This window comes from Erigeron canadensis, chromosome 2, assembly GCF_010389155.1.
Source record: "Erigeron canadensis isolate Cc75 chromosome 2, C_canadensis_v1, whole genome shotgun sequence".
NCBI classification, from domain to species: domain Eukaryota; kingdom Viridiplantae; phylum Streptophyta; class Magnoliopsida; order Asterales; family Asteraceae; genus Erigeron; species Erigeron canadensis.
This window is the reverse complement of record NC_057762.1, coordinates 1,319,837-1,337,343: the sequence shown is the minus strand read 5'-3', so window position 1 is coordinate 1,337,343 and position 17,507 is coordinate 1,319,837. Positions and strand designations below refer to the sequence as shown.

Below are 17,507 nucleotides of genomic sequence, written 5' to 3'. Positions count from 1 at the left end.
TAAAAACTAAAAGATGAGATTAAGAAAAATAATAAATAAATTATAGTTGACATGTTTAAAACGATTATTATATATTATTTCCTATTAATAATATATTTGACCATGATAGTGGCCCTACCATTGGTTTGTAGTTGGTACACTTCATCAAAATTTCTTTTTCCGGCAACAAATTCCGGTAAGTATCCCCGGAATACTTAACACCACCACCACCAGTAAGATCTCAAAATTTTCTTTTCTTTTTCAGTTTATTACAAAAGTTCATATTTTTCATACTAAATCATGTAAAATAGATTGTTTAATCTTGTGGGGTTTCTTTAATTTTGTTAAAGTTGTGAGCTTTATGGGTTCCTTTAGTGTATATTCGGAATAAATGCTCGTAAGAAGCTCGTTATGCTCGTTTTAGGGTAATGTTAAATCTACATTATGCAGTAATATATTTGTGCTTTTTGTATATGACAAAAATTTGTTTTGAAAAAGATTCGGAATAAATGCTCGTAAGAAGTTCTCTAATTTTTTGAATTAGGAAAGTCAAACCAAATTGTTGTGTTTGGTCACCCAGATACATAATACAGATACGTTGGAAGTCTTAACATACTTTACCTGCTTACGTTTTTATCAAGTCACACGATGCGTTAGAGAAAAAGATGAAGCAGAAGTAGCTTAGTACTTTAAACAGAAAGTTTTAGAGCTTGATACATACACTACTAGAACATGTATAGGTTGCCGGATTCTGGATAGATATACTCGTTGTAAGAATCAAGCGTTAGCTTTTGTAAGCTTTTGTGAGTTTAGAACAACGTTAAGTCAAGATGGAATTTGATAAATGGCATAATCGATTTTCAAAGAACAGTTAATATACTTTGTGTGTATATATATAGAAGCGAGAATGTAGATGGTGTTATTGTTGAAAACTAAGAGCATCCTATTATGTAAAAAAATCGAAAAAGAGTTCTAGAATGGAATCAAAGAATAGTTCAACATGATAAAGTCTATTAGCATGCTCTGTGATGTCCCACAGAACAAGAATGGTGGCATTAATATATAAATGAATTCAGGTATATGATTCTGTGAAAAGGACAAGCTATGGTGTCGTTTATCGCTTTATAGTAGCAGAAAGAAAGTGATAGTGGCGGTCTTATTCTGTTCTATCTTTATTTGGTGGAAAGATACAAGTTTGATAACAGTATCAAATACTTTCTTGTATATGCATTAACAGACTATTGACATAATTGACAATACTAAGTACACGTTTTTGTATCCAGAATAAAGGGTTTTCTTGGCATAAGAACAAGTAATCATGGATGTCTCTCAATTGGAAAGACAGTGTAGAGATTACGCGAGATGTCTGTATGACGAGGTAGCGTGGTCACTTGACTGTTAAATTTTGTTCCAAGTATTGGTTCAGTTTTTGAAAAGTTACTTGTGCTTAATTTAAAATTGTTTTGTAAAAGGCGTCTAATTTGTTGTTTTGATTATTAAGGGAGATATTGATGAACAATTTATACAACTTCAAAAATTGCAAGACGAAAGCAACCCAAGTTTTGTTTTTGAAGTTATTTCTCTTTTCTTTGAAGATACCGAGAAGCTTCTGTATAATTTGACTTCTGCTCTGTGAGCTCTCTCTAACTTGATCTTGTGACTCTTGAAAAAGTGATTTTTATTCTAATTCAATATCTTTGTTTAACAGTCATCAAGAGAATGTCGATTATAAGCAAGTAGATGCTCATGTACACCAGCTCAAAGGTAGTAGTTCCAGGTATGACTCTGAAAGTCTTGGGAAATTAGCACTTCTCATATGAAGTTCTGAAATATGATTTGCATTATATGACCCGTGTTTCTTGATTTCTGGTATCAGCATAGGTGCACTAAAACTAAAGAATTTGTGTATTGTCTTCCGAAATTATTGTGGTGAGAAAAACCGTGAGGGGTAAGTAACTGTTCCCGTAATTGTTAATTTTATATTTGAAATGGTTAGTTTTATGTAAAGTAGCTTATTTTGATGTAAAAATGATAATTGATCTTGAACTCAGATTAGTTTCCTTCTGGACATTTTGGTCAACATGCTACTATTAATCTGTGAGATTGATATGGATTTCTTATTACAAATAATACACTAAAATCAATATCAACGCATCTTTTTTAAACGTTAATCTAGTTATCTTTGTTAAAATTTTGTATAAAGGATATATATCCATAGATTGTTTGTGTACTAGTATGATAATTAAAAAGAATCGACATATACTTGAATGAAAAATGAGACTATATGTAAAATATAGTAAATATCTTTAGGGAATATTCATATTTCTGCAGGTCGTTTTTGAATCTAACTATAGTATTTAACTTTCCAGTCTTTACTCTTCAGCATATGTGCATAATCACCCATAGTGCTTTTGTGTATTTAACCGACTATCTGTTGGATTTTTTTAAATGTATAAGGTTTAAATAATCATGACTTTTGATTGTTTAAACTAAGAAAAACCAGTTACTGATGGTTGTATAATCTGTGAAAATCCATGACTTTTCATTGAGAAAAGGTTAACGACGTATGTATTAATTGTCACGAGTTTATTACGCATTTCAAAGTTGTTTTTTTCTTTATCAAATGGTTTCAAGATATCAGTGGACATCCATTAACCTGTTTTATCCAGTAGATATGGATATGGAAGGATGAAGAATATATAAATGTGGATATGGATGTATTGCCATCCTAACCAAGAACCTCATAAGCTGTAGTAGAAAGTAACTTTTGGAATCCCCGGAGATGAAAACAAATACTACTTTTTCATATTTCTTATAAATTTGTTGGCATGTTATAATGATCTGATGACTGCAATCTTTTGAGTACAGGTGTCTAGAATGTCTGCAACAAGCGAAACGTGAGTGCATCCTCATACGGAGCAAACTCGAAGTCTTGTTTAATGTAAGTCCTCTACGCTAATCGAAACGGAAGTACATGGGAACACTATCACTTGTTTCATCCTCTAGTTAGAATGCTAATCTTTCATGTGCACAAAGCTCTTTGGTTTGTACAGATTTTGGTCATGGGTCAATGCATGTTGTATCGTATGTTAGTTATAGTAGAAATGGTTCGATGTGGTTACCTTTTTAGCCCCTTTTTCAAAATTGTTCATAAATATAATTAATGAATGTGGATAACATATATGCTTCTAGAAAAAAAGAAGGATAAATGGGTGGGATCCCTCTAGTCCCATGTATTGTCTGGTACCCGGAGCGCACACCGGCACACCGCATAGAACTCATGCCCGGTGAGTCACCATTCTCACACATGGATTACAATATATAGTTTCTGCCCTTGCCTTAGGCAAGATTTGAACCTGTACAGCCTTCGTCTATGGGACCATGTATTCACATTGTGGCGGTATCTATGATCAATTGGTCATATATATGTTTCTAGTAGCATCTAACTTAACTAAGGCAAGTTTATAAAACGGATTCATATTTCTGGTCCTCCATCTATTTTAAACTCTCCCGTATTTGCCTTTAGAAGCACCTAAAGAGGTGCTACTAGTAGCACCCATCATCTTCTCTTTATGAGTTACTGAATTAGAGATGATTGGTGTATCTAGAAGGTATCGAGAAGGTTTGTCCTCACAATAATTACCTTTAAAAGCACCTAACTTAGGGGCTACCAGTAGCACCCATCATTTTCCCGTAATGAATTATGTAACATAGAAGGTATGTCCTTGCAATATTAATGATCTAGTTTTGAAATAAGCAAAGAAGGATTTATGACATCTGAGCTTTTGTGTGCTAAAAGTATATTTTCTGCAACTTTTGACCCGTTTGAAACATTTTACCATGCATTTTTATTTTTAACCATTTGACCCATTAAGGATTAACCTATAGATCGTCTGTAAGTCAATGTGTTCATATTAAGACCTCTACTTGTGTGCATAGTTGCCGAAATGAAAATACTAACATAGAGCAAGGCCATGTTTGTAGATTTCTGAATCCTTTCGCTATTCGCCTATTCTTATACTGTCATCTTTATAACACAGATCGAGCGACAAATCATACAAGCTGGTGGATCAGTCCCTATGTTGTTGGCATAGTGCCATGCCAAGTCAAACTGCTATGAGTTGCTAGATGAATCTATTATTCATCTGTATAGAGGCTCAATATGAAACTATGATTGAGATTTTATGAATAATCTTACCCTCATCTTTTCGTATGGAGAATCCAATTGTACTAGGTAAAATATATACTATTCCCAACGGGGTTGATCTTCTACAATAACCACGTACTATCATTTTGTGTTATATTGTTCACTTTGGATGGTATTGATTGTATTTCTTACTGCCTACTACTTTGAAGTTCAATAGAAGTCTCTTATGTGTTGCCTAAACACGTTATGGTTGATGCATGTGGCGAGTGCACAAAATTGTTGTGGATCTTTTAGGAAAATTGGGCCTTGACATAAGATGCATACGCCAGAAACGAACAATTAATAGTCAAAATGGCTTGTATATATTTGTACATATGAGAAAAAAAAAAAAACATAAATCCTTGACCGTTAAATTTTAAAGCTTAAGGATTTATGTTGTTCAGGCTACTGAGTTGATATCTCCTACTATGTACGCAACCCCATATCAGAGGGACAGAGGGTAATTGATCGTCTAGAGACCAGGGTCATATTCCACACAAGAAAAGCAACTCGAGTACACATCAAATAAAGGGACATGAGACCTGAAATATGTAACCTATTCGCCATCTTACATTTCTCCAACCTTTCAACTGTCGCCGCAAAGATAACCGCGACCATTTTAGCTAATCATGTTGATATGTTCAGATTTATGGGTGGTTTTTGTGAGATTAGAAAACCTAACCCCAATAATGGTAGGGAGATGTATATATATATCACCAATATTATAAAAGAGTACACAAGAATTAAATAATTACAATAACTACACGAAACTATTGTTTTGTGTTACCGTCCCCCTCAATCGAAATGGTGGTGGACCAATGTGAAGTAGACCTCTGAAATATTCATACTGAGGACGTGGAAGACTCTTTGTGAAGATGTCTGCCACTTGAAGATTGGTAGGAACAAACCTTGTGTACAACTGTCCTGAAGCAAGTCGCAACAAGTTTCCAAATGAAGTGATAATCCAAATCAATGTGCTTTGCTCTTTTATGTGCAACTGGATTATGTGTCATGAAAAGAGCACTTTTATTGTCACATAAAAGAGTTGGTCGATCAGGAGGCAAAGCATGTGGCTCACGTAATAAATGAGTCACCAAAATAATATATGCATCTATATTAGCCATTGCTCGATATTGAGATTCACAGCTAGAACGAGAGACAGTGAGTTGTTTCTTTGCACTCCATGAAACTAAATTACCACCAAGAAAGATAGAACAACCATAAGTAGACCTTCTTGTTTCAATACACCGTGCCCAATCAGCATCAGAATACCCAATAATTGTTGTAGAAGAAGGACATGTAAAGGTAAGTCCAAAAGCAATATTACCTTTAACGTACCGTAGAATTCGTTTTACACACCGATAGTGATCAACCGTCGGAGCCTGCAGAAATTGATTTACAACATAAGAAGATCTGGTTTGGCATAGTGGGATCCGATAATAAGCAATCTATACATAGTGGGATCCAATAATAAGGCGCCAGTAGAGATGAAGAGTTCATTTGTCGCCAGAGGGGTATGAATCGGTTTGGCATCAAGCATTTGTGTTAAAAAGTCACAAGTTTTAACGATCAACATATGATAGACAAGATTTAACGATCGACATATTGCTGCTAAAAGGTATGATCGGGTGAGTAAAAAGTGTCCGGATTAGCTGGCCCCATAATAATATATATGATGGGTTTTAGGCATTACAAACAAACTTATACTTTTAAGGGAGCGTGCAACCTAAAACATGATCTATGTTTTCACAATTGAACCTATAACTATGAACAAAAAATAAGAACCTTAATACCCTATTAAATAATCGAAAATTACTAAAGAAGACAATAGGATTACATACCTTTTAGTTGTTATAGTAAACAACTAGAATTATCCCTCTGGATTTCTTGGAAGCAAGCACCACGAACGTCGTGCCTCTAATGGAATTACACCCGACGACTCAAAGAGTAAAAAGATAACTAAGTGTGGATGAACTATAAAACACATTGATAATGAGTTGTGGTTTACAAGTCAGTTGTGCATTGATAATGTGTAAACGCATCAACAACTTGATGTTATAAACCGTATTGTTGTGCATGATTTGATAAGTAAATGGTGCAAGCATATAAGTCAAAGTTTATTGTTGTGCATGATTTGATGAGTAAATGGTGCAAGCATATAAATCAAAGTTTATTTGATGAGCCTTTGGATGGAAAGCACAAATGAGTTCCGGCATATAGTACATATTACCCGCCCAGTCCGATTCGACAGAATTGGAATGGAAACGATTCGGGCTCGAGTTCGGGTTCCGGTGATCGATCCGATGAAAATGATGAGAATAATGATAATGTTAGTAATAATACTAGTTGTTTTAAAGGGCCAACAAAATATATTAATTAAATGGGTTTAGTATTTAGAAGTGTAATGAACTTTTACACTTTTTCTATTGTATGAATATAACTTACATTTGGTGCATTGTAGGAAAAACTTTGTAAAACTGTTTAGATAATGTAACATTTTGACATGCACCAATCGAAAAATTACACGTGCTAGCTCATATAATTTGTCACGTATATACTTTTACATTATCTGAACAGTTTTATAAAGTTTCTTCCTACAATGCACCAAATCTAAGTTATATTCATACAATAGGAAAAGTGTAAAAGTTTCTTACACTTCCAGATACAATAAAAGGCTATATATAGCCAATGTACAACTTGTTCGTCAAGTAAAGATAACTAATTATTAGGAAACTATAATCTACTAAATATATAAATAACAGATATTAATCTACTAAATATAATATAACTAAGAAACCAATTATTTAAATTATGTAATATCTTTAATACGCCTCGCAAGATGGCTGACTCGTCAGAGAAGCCAATCTTGGACTTGAACTTGTAGAGAACTTCTTTAATACTCCCCTCCAAGATGATTGACCATATCTTGGACTTGAACTTGAAACATTGATCTATGGCTACCGGTTTTGTTTTTGAGGTAGCGAAGAACCCGACTAAGGGGCTAAAATTTTGATGGAAAAAATTTAAAAAAGAATAGGTTGCTCGTAGGAGCAAAAAGAAAAGAATTTTTTTTTTTGTACGAATTGAAACCGGCCATTACGGTATGGGCTTGATAAAATTGCTCGTTTGAGCTTTTGATTAATGAAACCGGCCACTACGATATGGGCTGTGAGAGAGAAAAAAAATTGAAACCGGCCACTATGGTATGAGCATAGAGGAAGAAAAACAAAAAATAACCGACTACAGTATGGGTTGAGATAAAATTGCTCATGGGAGCTTTGATTAATGAAACCGACAACTACGGTATGGGCAGAGATGAATTGGTCGTTGGAGCTTTTGATTAATGAAACCGGACACTGCGATATGGGCATATAGGAAAAAAAATTATATGGGCAAAGAGAGGTTGCTCGTTGGAGCTTTTGATTAATAAAACTGGTCAATACGGTATGAGCTTAGAGAGAGAAAAAAAATTGAAATTGCTCGTTGGAGCAACATTAATTGAAACTATGGGCTTATTAATGAAATTGGTGCTAGAAATCTGTTGAAGTAATTTAGACGGCGAAAACAAATTTGATTTGAAGCAAATTGATCACTATAATGGGACGGTGGACTTAAATACATGATAAACGAAACAATTAGTTTGGGTATTTGTTTCGACGGTATGGAATTAAGGTTTTACGAAGAAAAAAAAAAGTTTACGAATTACGAAGGATGAGTTTTGTTTTTTTTTCCTCTGGAAGAACAATTTGCTCGTTAGAGCGAATTTGGCTCTGATAACATATTGTGATGTGAATTGTTCTTGATATTATTAATACAATAAAAGGATATATATATATCTAATGTACAACTTGTCCGTCAAGTAAAGAAAACTAATTATTAGGAAACTATAATCTACTAAATATATAAATAAAAGATATTAATCTACTAAATATAATATAACTAAGAAACCAATTATTTAAATTATGTAATATCCTTAATATAAATATAAATAATATAACTGAAAAATAGTAAACGACACTAGCTGAATGAATAAACTAGATCTTCATCCAAAAGTTTTGTAAAGACAAAAGCTTCGTTGTTCCAAATCTTACAATGTGGCCTTCAAATAGACACCGATGCTATCAAGATAACTGCCACAAAGGCCATGAAATCCAGCAAAAGAACCACTGTATTGTACTGAGAAAGGCGTCCCTCTTACTGTACCAAAAGGCCCGTGAGTTCTTTTGTCCGTCACAAATGATATTGATGAAATGATTACGTAACCTGCATTAGATCCCCTTGATTTCGCAACTGTTCCAGCGATGCCAATAATTTCTTCATCCCAGTCGAATGTTACCTATGATAGAAAGAGAACTTTATATATCACAAAATAGATATATAAGAAAAATAAAGTCATGTTGGTTAAGAGAGCAAGGTCATATATGGTTGCCGAAATGCAAAATGGCCAAGTGAGTTAACATTTCTTACCACGGAAAGTTGACGCTCACCAGTACTACCCCAACCACCGACTTTTTTAGAATTGTATTTTAACCCTTTATATTGTGTAGTGAAAATCAGAGATTCTATGAGATCGCCATGTTTAATCTTTATCTCTTTCAGATGATGATTTCTCTCAAGTTCGAAAGACCAATGATTTTCTGGACGCACGACAATAGTTTTTCCCCATGGTCCAATCTTCATGGTTTCAGCATTGGCTTTCAGATAGACACCGATGCCATCAATATAGTCACCAGCGAGGCCATAAAAACCAACTAACGAGCCTTTTCCCCATGGTATAGAGAAAAGAGATTCGGATGCTCGACCAAAAGGTCCATAGGTTCTCTTGTTCGTTTGAAAAGTTAGTGATGAAACAAATATATTACCACCTTGGGTATTATTAATGGTTCCTTTAATATCAATTATTTCCTCGTCGGCATCAAACATGACCTGAATACGAAAATCTCAAGGTACGTTATGTTTGTGAAAAAAGTTATCTTATACATTAGTAACAGTTAAGAAACGCTAACCTGAGAAAGAATGTTTCCACTAGCTGAACCACCAGCCTTGTTTGAAGTGTGAAACATACCTTCATATTGAGTGGTGAACATGAGAGAGTATATTACATCACCATGATCAATGGTTACTTTTTGGAGCTTATGATTTTCCTCAAGTTGAAAAGACCAATATTGCTGATCATTATCCACACTTTGTTTTCCGAGTTCCTACCCGAATAAATGTTGCAGAAGAGCTGCATAGCTTGAAACAAGGATATTATAGATGAATGGAGTCAAAAGATAGAAATGGAGTTAACAAAGTAACACACCAATATAACAAAAATAGGATATATATATATATATATATATTATGTATATAGACACACTTACTTGACGTACTCTATATATATGACACACACTTACTTGAAGTCGCAACGCGTGTTCAAGATTCTCCACGATCCATGCCATTGTTGGGCGATCACTTCTATTTTGTTTTAAACATAGATATGCAGCCTTGGAGAACACGCCCAACGAATCTTCTCTCATTTGATTCTTCAGATCTGGAAGGATGATCTCATCTAATCTGTTTTCTTCACATGAATGTTGGGCGAGGGTAGCAAGATGACTTTGCCCATCTTGAGATGTACGAATATGTGCCAGCCTTCCACACAATATTTCAAATAGCAACACACCAAAGGAATAAACATCTGATTCTTTGGTTAGAATGCCGGTTTCTAAATATTGTGGATCAATATAGCCTATGGTGCCACAAGCATCGGTGACAACATATGTGAACTCCAAATTTGAAGGGCCTATTTTAGACAATCCAAAATCAGATACTTTTGCTTCCCAATTCTCATCGAGGAGAATGTTTGGGCTCTTTATATCGCGATGCAAAACCCTATGTTCGGAACCCACCTCATGATGTAGGTAATTAAGTCCCCGGGCTGCCCCGAGGCTTATTTTGAGACGTCGTATCCAGGAGAGCTCAGTAGTATTGTGTAGATATTTGTCAAGGCTTCCATGTTTTGCATACTCATAAACCAGGATACATTCTCCATTCTCGTCACAAAATCCAACAAGGGAGACGAGGTTTTTGTGCCTATAGCATGTAAGCATTTGAATTTCCTTTAAATACTCACGCTTCCCTTGTCCAAACCGACGATCCAGTCTCTTCACGGCAACTCTGATCTGCTCGTCAGATAGCGTGAGTATTCCTAAGTACACCTTCCCGAAACCACCTTTTCCGATGCAAGTTTCATCACTGAAATTGTTGGTGGCCAACTTTATAATTTCAAGCCGAATTTTTAAGTGTTGTACTTCTTCCATGAGTAACGTTGTGAGGGGATGTTTACATGATATGTAAACACTTAAGAAGTGAAATCACGTGAACAAAGGTCACCTGAAGTGATTCAAATTAATAATTTATCTATACTCCTTTATAATAATTATCACCCCCTATTTTTGGAAAGTGTTAGAACATGATTAGATGCAAAAGTACTAAATTACCCTTAATAACACCACCCCCCCCCCCTCCACCCACACATGTAAAGGGTTATTAAATATACACTTTAAACCCTTATTTTGTTAATTTAGACTCTAAGTCCTTATCTTCTAAAATATTTCTACTATCACTATTACATCAACTTACACGGTTACATCACTGGACACCAATTGTCGAATTCATCACCACCCATCTAAAATATGCCCATTAATACATTTATTAGTGGAGACCTTTCAAATGCCTGGTGTTATATTTATATTTCTTTATAGATGTTATTGCTTTAACTAATTATATATATATATGTTGTTGTTCATGTTTTTTTAGAACGTTCAAGAAATCAAGGACGTCAAGAATGAAAAGAATAATGAATTAGCCTGTAACTTGAATATAAAGTCATCGTCTTGAATGCATTGTAACTAATAATGTTTAGTAAGAAAATTAATTGTAATTCTCTTTTTTATCTTTTATCTTTGTATGATGAGGTTGATGATAATAAGCTTTTGGTCTTTTGGATGATGTTAAGTTCACACAAGATGATATTTCTAAGATAAATGAACAAGTATGTATTCAAAAAAAATTTGTACATTTAACTAGCTAATAAATCCGGGTTCAACCCGCACCGCTTAATTAAAAAGTTAAAACGAACAAATATATAGACTTATGTATGTAATTTAGGAGAGTTTTATGTATGTCTGGTTCAACCCTTTTTACTTCTTTAGTTGTTGGAAGGGGGTTTAGAGGAGTTCTTACACATACCACTGGTAATTGTTGGATTCCTGCTTGGTTGTATGCACATGAACATGTTTAATAGGTTTAAATGCCCTTTTTACTATGTATTGTCCATGTTGCACTAAAGTGTGTAATGTGGTGTCTGCTATTCTTCTTAATTGTAATGTAGTTAGACGATACTCGACCAAATGTATGGTTACTAAACTTTTTACACTCTCTATCTTTTGCCTCTTTTTGGCCAGAGATCCTTTTGAAAGCAACCTCTGTACCTTTGTGTAGGGGTAAAGTTGTCTACATTCTACCTCCCCCAAACTCGGCTTTTGCCGGATTGGGTATCATTGTTGTTGTATGTAATTTGTTGTCAATATATTATGAGTATATTTTTTGATATGGAGATAGCAATATACTTATAAAGATGAAAATTAATATATAAACTGATTAGGGTGATAAAAAAGTAAAAAGTAACTAACATAAATCAATGGTAGATATAAAATTAAAATTAAAGAGCTTAAGAAAAATAATTTGTAGAAAATAAAGAGCTTAAAGAGTTTTTAAAAATAAAGAAAAACAATTATGACATCATAAATTTGTAGAAAATAGCTTAATAAAAAATGTTAGCATGCCACATAAGGAAAAAAGTTCTAGAAACAATTATTTTTTATTAATATAAGAGATATTGTAAAATTTTATTTATCAATACGCTTACTTAAAATATTATCCAACTCTTTTTATTATCTCATTTTCTTTTGTAGGATGATTTTGATTGTGATGCACTTTTAGATGATGAGGACATCCCATAGATCAAATGTAAGAAAACCAATCTCATGAGCAAGAATTTGTTAACCTTGATAGACGAAGACAACGATGAAGAATCATCTATCATCTTTTTATGTTATTATTTTGACTTAATATCCGTATAATGTATGAATTGATAATATATATCTTATGATTATTTTTCATAAAGAAAATAAAATTTGAACATGTTTGATCACAATCGCATCCATTTTATTTTAATAACATAATAATAAGAGAGAATTATCATGATAAATTTTGAAAATATTATTGATAGTTCTTTAGTTAATATATATTAATTAATAAAAAATATTGGATAACGTAATTACTTAATTAGGTCACAAGTTTAATTTTATTAGACTTATTATCTAACAACATAATATTATTATAAAGGGAAAATGGAATATAAGGTTGTCTGGCACCTAAGTTTAGGTGTGGAACCCCTCACATACTAATATTTTATTATTTCATGTTTAATGAATAAATGCATGGACCCCCATGATTTTTATGGATTAAAAAAACAATATGTGAGTGTTCCACATCTAAGCTTAGATATCCGACAGCCTTATATTCCCATCCGCTATTATAAATTGTAATGTTTTTATATATATTAACGAAATAATATTTATAACAAACTATGTGAAATAGTAAGCAAAAATTATATGTTAAAAATAATTAAGTTTTTTAATAACTGTAATCATCACATAATCTGAGAAAGATGTTTAAATTCCTATGGTCATGTGTTGGAACTTAAAACATTACTAAACAAACGTGTAAATACACATGGTAAGTTTGTTTGATTACAACATACGTAAAGAAAGAGAAATGTTAAAGCGACAAACAAATTTTTACAAATAAGGATTACTAATTCATGTGAACCAATAAAACAAGGAGAGGAAATGAATAAAGAGAAAAGGTAAATAATTCTATTGATGTTTATTGATGACACATGAATTAGTAAACCTTGTTAGTAATTATTTGTTTGTCACTGTAGCATTACTCTAAAGGAATCTAAGATATGGACGTAAATAATAATTAATTATAGTAAAGGCTCCGCCGAGGAGAAGTGGGTCAGTTCGAGTCCCACAATTGGAGTTAAATTGGTGTAATAATAGTTAGATAGGAATTAGAAGAGAAAATATCACAAATGGTCCATGTGGTTGTTTATATTTGCATTTTACACCCTATGTATTTTTTTCATTGCAAATGATCCCTGGATTTTTTATTTTCGTTGCTAAGTGTCCCTGACACTAACTTCTGTTAATTTTAGTCGTTAAATCTCTCATGTGCAACGCACATGAGGGCATCTTCGTCATTTTACATCTGAAAACAACTTCCCATTCATTTTCTTTTTCTTTTCCGGATTATATTACACATTTACACCCACCACTAATCCAAACCCAAATCCTCTACACCAAATTCAAAACATCCAATTCACAAACATAAACATTAAAATCGATTAATAAATCAAGTTAAAGATAAATAAATAAATAAAAATATATTGAGAAAGCAGATTTAGCCCAAAAGATACATATACAAGGTCAATCATCATCGTCATACCATATATACAAAATCAATTAATCAATCAATCGATATATACAAGAATATATATATATACACAAACAAAAACATCATTATGATGATCCCACGTGGAAAGTACGAAAACCACCACACTCACCCTACCACCGCCACCTTCCACCTCTGGTTACCGATGGTGGGTAACTCCGCCTACGGTAGACGGTGGTGGGTTTCATTGACCCGAATCGTTGATGAAAACTATTGAGGTTTACAGTGTTGGGTTTCTTTGACCCGAGCCAACTATAGCTGGTTATGGTGATGAGTTTCTCCGGCGTCTTCTAATTGCCGGCGACATCTCGAGATTCCATGGTTTTGAACAAAGATATAGATTTGATTTAGATTGAGACCATATAGATACAGGTATGGGATGGATGCAGCTAAAAAGGCGGTGGTCGGTGGCAGGTGGATTGATAGACATAGATAATAGATGAGTCTCTTTTTTTTTTCTAATATATGGAAATGAATTTAAGTTTGTGAAAACCAAGGGACGATTACCAGGAAAAAATTTTCACAAATTTTGTGCTACTCTACCAACAAAATGCTAAATACTATAATATGTATGTATAACTACTACTAGTGTTACGGTTATCAGGAACTTTTGCTAATGTTTTCACAAAAGTATAGTGGTGAGAAAGACTTAATATTCCAACAATGCCTTTTTACTTATTTCCTAATTAATATATTACTCAACTTTTCACAACTATAGATCCAAAAATCAAAAGGTCTAAAAATGTTTGCTTATTTAAAGAATGATGTATTTGATTTTGATTTAAGAGTATGTATAAAATATTTTGATTTTGTTGTTTGATCTTAAAAGGAAGGGTAAGAAGAAAGAATAAGTGTTATAGACTTAAATTGACGTTTATACCCTCACTAACGGAATAAAACTAACAGAAGTTAGTGTCAGGGGCTGCTAGCAACGAAAATGAAAAATACAGGGACCATTTGCAATAAAAAAAGCACAGGGGGCAAAACACGAATATGACAAACCACAAGGACCATTTGTGACATTTTCTCGAATAAGAATTAGACTATTAGCCGTTAAAAAAAATTATAAACATAAATAAGGGAATAGTTAATTATAAAATAACAAAATATTAGGAGATAATATCTAACAAATTAAATGGGACACATGTCACGTAAATAATATTTCAGTCATGTTTTAGTTTACTGGTAGAGTATTATTATTATTATTATTATTATTATTATTATTATTATTATTATTATTATTTATTATTATTATTATTATTATCATTACAACACTTTTATTAAAATTTCATAAAAGTTATAAAAAAATTAGCAGGGAGCCGCGATACTACTACTACTACTACTACTACTACTACTACTACTACTATTATTATTATTATTATTATTATTATTATTATTATTATTATTATTAGAATATTATTATTATTATTATTATTATTATTATTATCATCATCATTATTATTGATCCCTGTGTTATCACTTCATTTGCAAGAATCGTCCAAACTTATACAAAATGGCGTTGTCGGTCCCTGTGATATCAACTTAGTGGCAATTTCAGTCCAAATTGACGGATCCGTCTATTGTTTACCGTTAATGACATCATGAACCCATCATGTGAAGGACAAAACTGTCTTTCACATAAATAAGTACTATTTTTGCAACAAACCCAAATACATGTCATTATGATCATCAAATCATAATAAAATATATATATTATTTTTAGTATATTTATACACTTACTTTTCTGGAGATAAATCCCTAAAGCTTTGTCATCTTCATATATATGCTCATCCCTTTTCTTTTCATTCTTCATCATCAACATCACTACTATTAAATCTATATATGTAAATATATAATATCACCAGCCACCCTTTTATTTCCATTCTTCATCAATCATTATCACATCTATGTTGCTCCTGCATAAAAAAGAAAGAAAAATCAAAAAGAATTTGTTCTTTTTTTTCTGCTTCCTTTCTCCCCCAACACAATAGAATTAACATATCTTCATAGCATAATTCATTTAATTTATTTAATAAAACCCCTATAAACGAAAAGCCCCAAATCCAGTTGAAAGACAAAATGATAAAAAGCCCATTTGCCATTTTTTTCCTGTGATATCCATGTGAGCTTCTCTTTTATCTGACGGCATCGGAGCTCCGTCAGGTGTGAGTGCGGACGGTGTTGGTTGTTATGGTGACTCGTGTGGCGGCCGACGGTGATGATGGTGACCGGAGTAGATGGAAGCCTTCGTATTTGGACAAATCTACAAGTGTATATATACACATAGCATATTCAAGATCCGACCCAAGTTGTATGTGCATTATATATCTGCATCTGTATTGAAATTTTGGTGTTTTTGTAAAGTTATTTATTTATTCAAAGGGATTGTTATATGTATTTTTATTTATTAATTTTGGTGCTCGGTTTGGAAGAAAGATGGTGGTGCTCAGTTGTGAAGAAGGTAATTATGCTTAGATCTAATCCAAATTGAAAAGGAGAATTTGGATGATAGTATGGAGATGATGATGAATTTATGCGGTCAAACATTGAAAGCAGATTCAACATGCATTTTCATTTCCTATATTAGCTTTTTAGTTAATTTTTTATAATAAAAAAACATTTACTTTTTTTTTTAGCAAAAATGGACTTTTTGTGTGTAAAGACATTATTGCCCCTCACGTGAGGGGCACATGATGGCGTTAACGGTCAAAATTAGACGAATATTTCTATTTGGACTGAGATCGCCACTAAGTTGATATCACATGGACCAACAACGCCACTTTGCATAAGTTTGGATGGTTCTTGTAAATGAGATGATAACACAGGGACCAAAAATGCATTTCGTTATTATTATTATTATTATTATTATTATTATTATTATTATTATTATTGGCAACTCATACAAGATTAAATCAATTCTATTTCTTAATCATGATAAATGTCCAATCTTCATTAATATCATAAATATACATAGAAGAACAAAATTGGATTGACAATAGTATTAGATTGATAACAATTGTTGGTTACAAGACTGATTCTACCAATTTAAAAACAATCATCGTTGCAACTTGAAAGGCCTAAGTGAGTATATTCGTACAGAACTACAGATTCTTGAATGACAGGGGTTCCGTCAAGAGGTTTAAATTGATAACCTATTAGACGATAGTATAAAACACCTCAAACTAACATCAACACACTCCTTGAAGCAAATTTGTACAAATATAGCTCTACATATATTTTACAAACACCTCAAAGTAACGACAATATAATTTGAAGCAAATTAGCTTTAAAAAAGATTTGAATGTTTAATGTTAAAAGAGAAAACATATATATAAAAACTCAAGTTAAATCATTGAAACGCAATGAAAACAAATTTAATAAAGTAAAAAATCACACAAAGCATACAACATCAACTACCACAACTTATGAGTCACCCAAAAACAAGTCTTATAAAACAGCAAGTACAAATGTAACATTAATAAGCAGTAACAATGGTCAGGGATTTAAAAAGAAAACCTTAAACATATGGAAAGAGATTAACTTGATTTGCAGGTGGATCTTGAAATGTGAAAGATGTGATTACTTTTCCTATGAAAGAGTTGGTAATAAAGGGTGAAAAGCATATGGAATTGAATGCTTTATGAGTGGATACACTCATACACATCGTTATCTCATTATTATTTTATGATTTACTCCGTACTATTTATTTACTATATACTCCATAATAATAAATAATGCGGCATGACATCATAGGTTGTTTTTATTTTTCCCCATGTTT

At 32.7% G+C, this 17,507-nt stretch overlaps 2 protein-coding genes across 5 annotated transcripts; one reads left to right on the top strand and one right to left on the bottom strand.

Moving 5' to 3' along the window:
• The first annotated feature begins 119 nt into the window (after positions 1–119).
• On the top strand, positions 120–4,366 carry LOC122588954 (histidine-containing phosphotransfer protein 1-like). 4 transcript variants are annotated; one of them, XM_043761176.1, is made up of 7 exons: positions 120–175; positions 1,263–1,357; positions 1,481–1,611; positions 1,688–1,756; positions 1,856–1,927; positions 2,848–2,920; positions 3,172–4,010. In XM_043761176.1, the coding sequence occupies exons 2-7, from the start codon at positions 1,298–1,300 to the stop codon at positions 3,268–3,270; spliced, it is 504 nt and encodes a 167-aa protein (XP_043617111.1). In that variant the 5' UTR covers positions 120–175; positions 1,263–1,297; the 3' UTR covers positions 3,271–4,010. The 4 variants fall into 4 exon arrangements, with proteins under 4 accessions (XP_043617111.1, XP_043617112.1, XP_043617110.1 ...); XM_043761177.1 differs by having other exon boundaries at positions 154–212; XM_043761175.1 differs by lacking the exon at positions 120–175 and having other exon boundaries at positions 1,188–1,357.
• A 3,758-nt stretch (positions 4,367–8,124) lies between these two features.
• LOC122586667 (probable receptor-like protein kinase At5g59700) lies at positions 8,125–10,467 on the bottom strand. The gene is made up of 4 exons (XM_043758648.1): positions 9,562–10,467; positions 9,172–9,366; positions 8,633–9,091; positions 8,125–8,501 (listed from the first exon to the last, which is right to left on the bottom strand). Exons 1-4 carry the CDS (start codon positions 10,465–10,467, stop codon positions 8,253–8,255), a joined length of 1,809 nt encoding a protein of 602 aa, XP_043614583.1. The 3' UTR covers positions 8,125–8,252.
• Positions 10,468–17,507: the final 7,040 nt, after the last annotated feature.

What these genes read in the sequence shown, in the direction of transcription:
- LOC122586667 (XM_043758648.1), bottom strand. Translation starts at nt 10,467, where the DNA reads ATGGAAGAAGTACAACACTTAAAAATTCGGCTTGAAATTATAAAGTTG. An exon ending in AACACGCGTTGCGACTTCAA is followed by an intron (nt 9,367 to 9,561) that starts GTAAGTGTGTGT and finishes TTATTCGGGTAG; the next exon opens with GAACTCGGAAAACAAAGTGT. An exon ending in GTGGAAACATTCTTTCTCAG is followed by an intron (nt 9,092 to 9,171) that starts GTTAGCGTTTCT and finishes TTTCGTATTCAG; the next exon opens with GTCATGTTTGATGCCGACGA.
- LOC122588954 (XM_043761176.1), top strand. Translation starts at nt 1,298, where the DNA reads ATGGATGTCTCTCAATTGGAAAGACAGTGTAGAGATTACGCGAGATGT. An exon ending in CTCAAAGGTAGTAGTTCCAG is followed by an intron (nt 1,757 to 1,855) that starts GTATGACTCTGA and finishes TTCTGGTATCAG; the next exon opens with CATAGGTGCACTAAAACTAA. An exon ending in AACTCGAAGTCTTGTTTAAT is followed by an intron (nt 2,921 to 3,171) that starts GTAAGTCCTCTA and finishes ATATGCTTCTAG; the next exon opens with AAAAAAAGAAGGATAAATGG.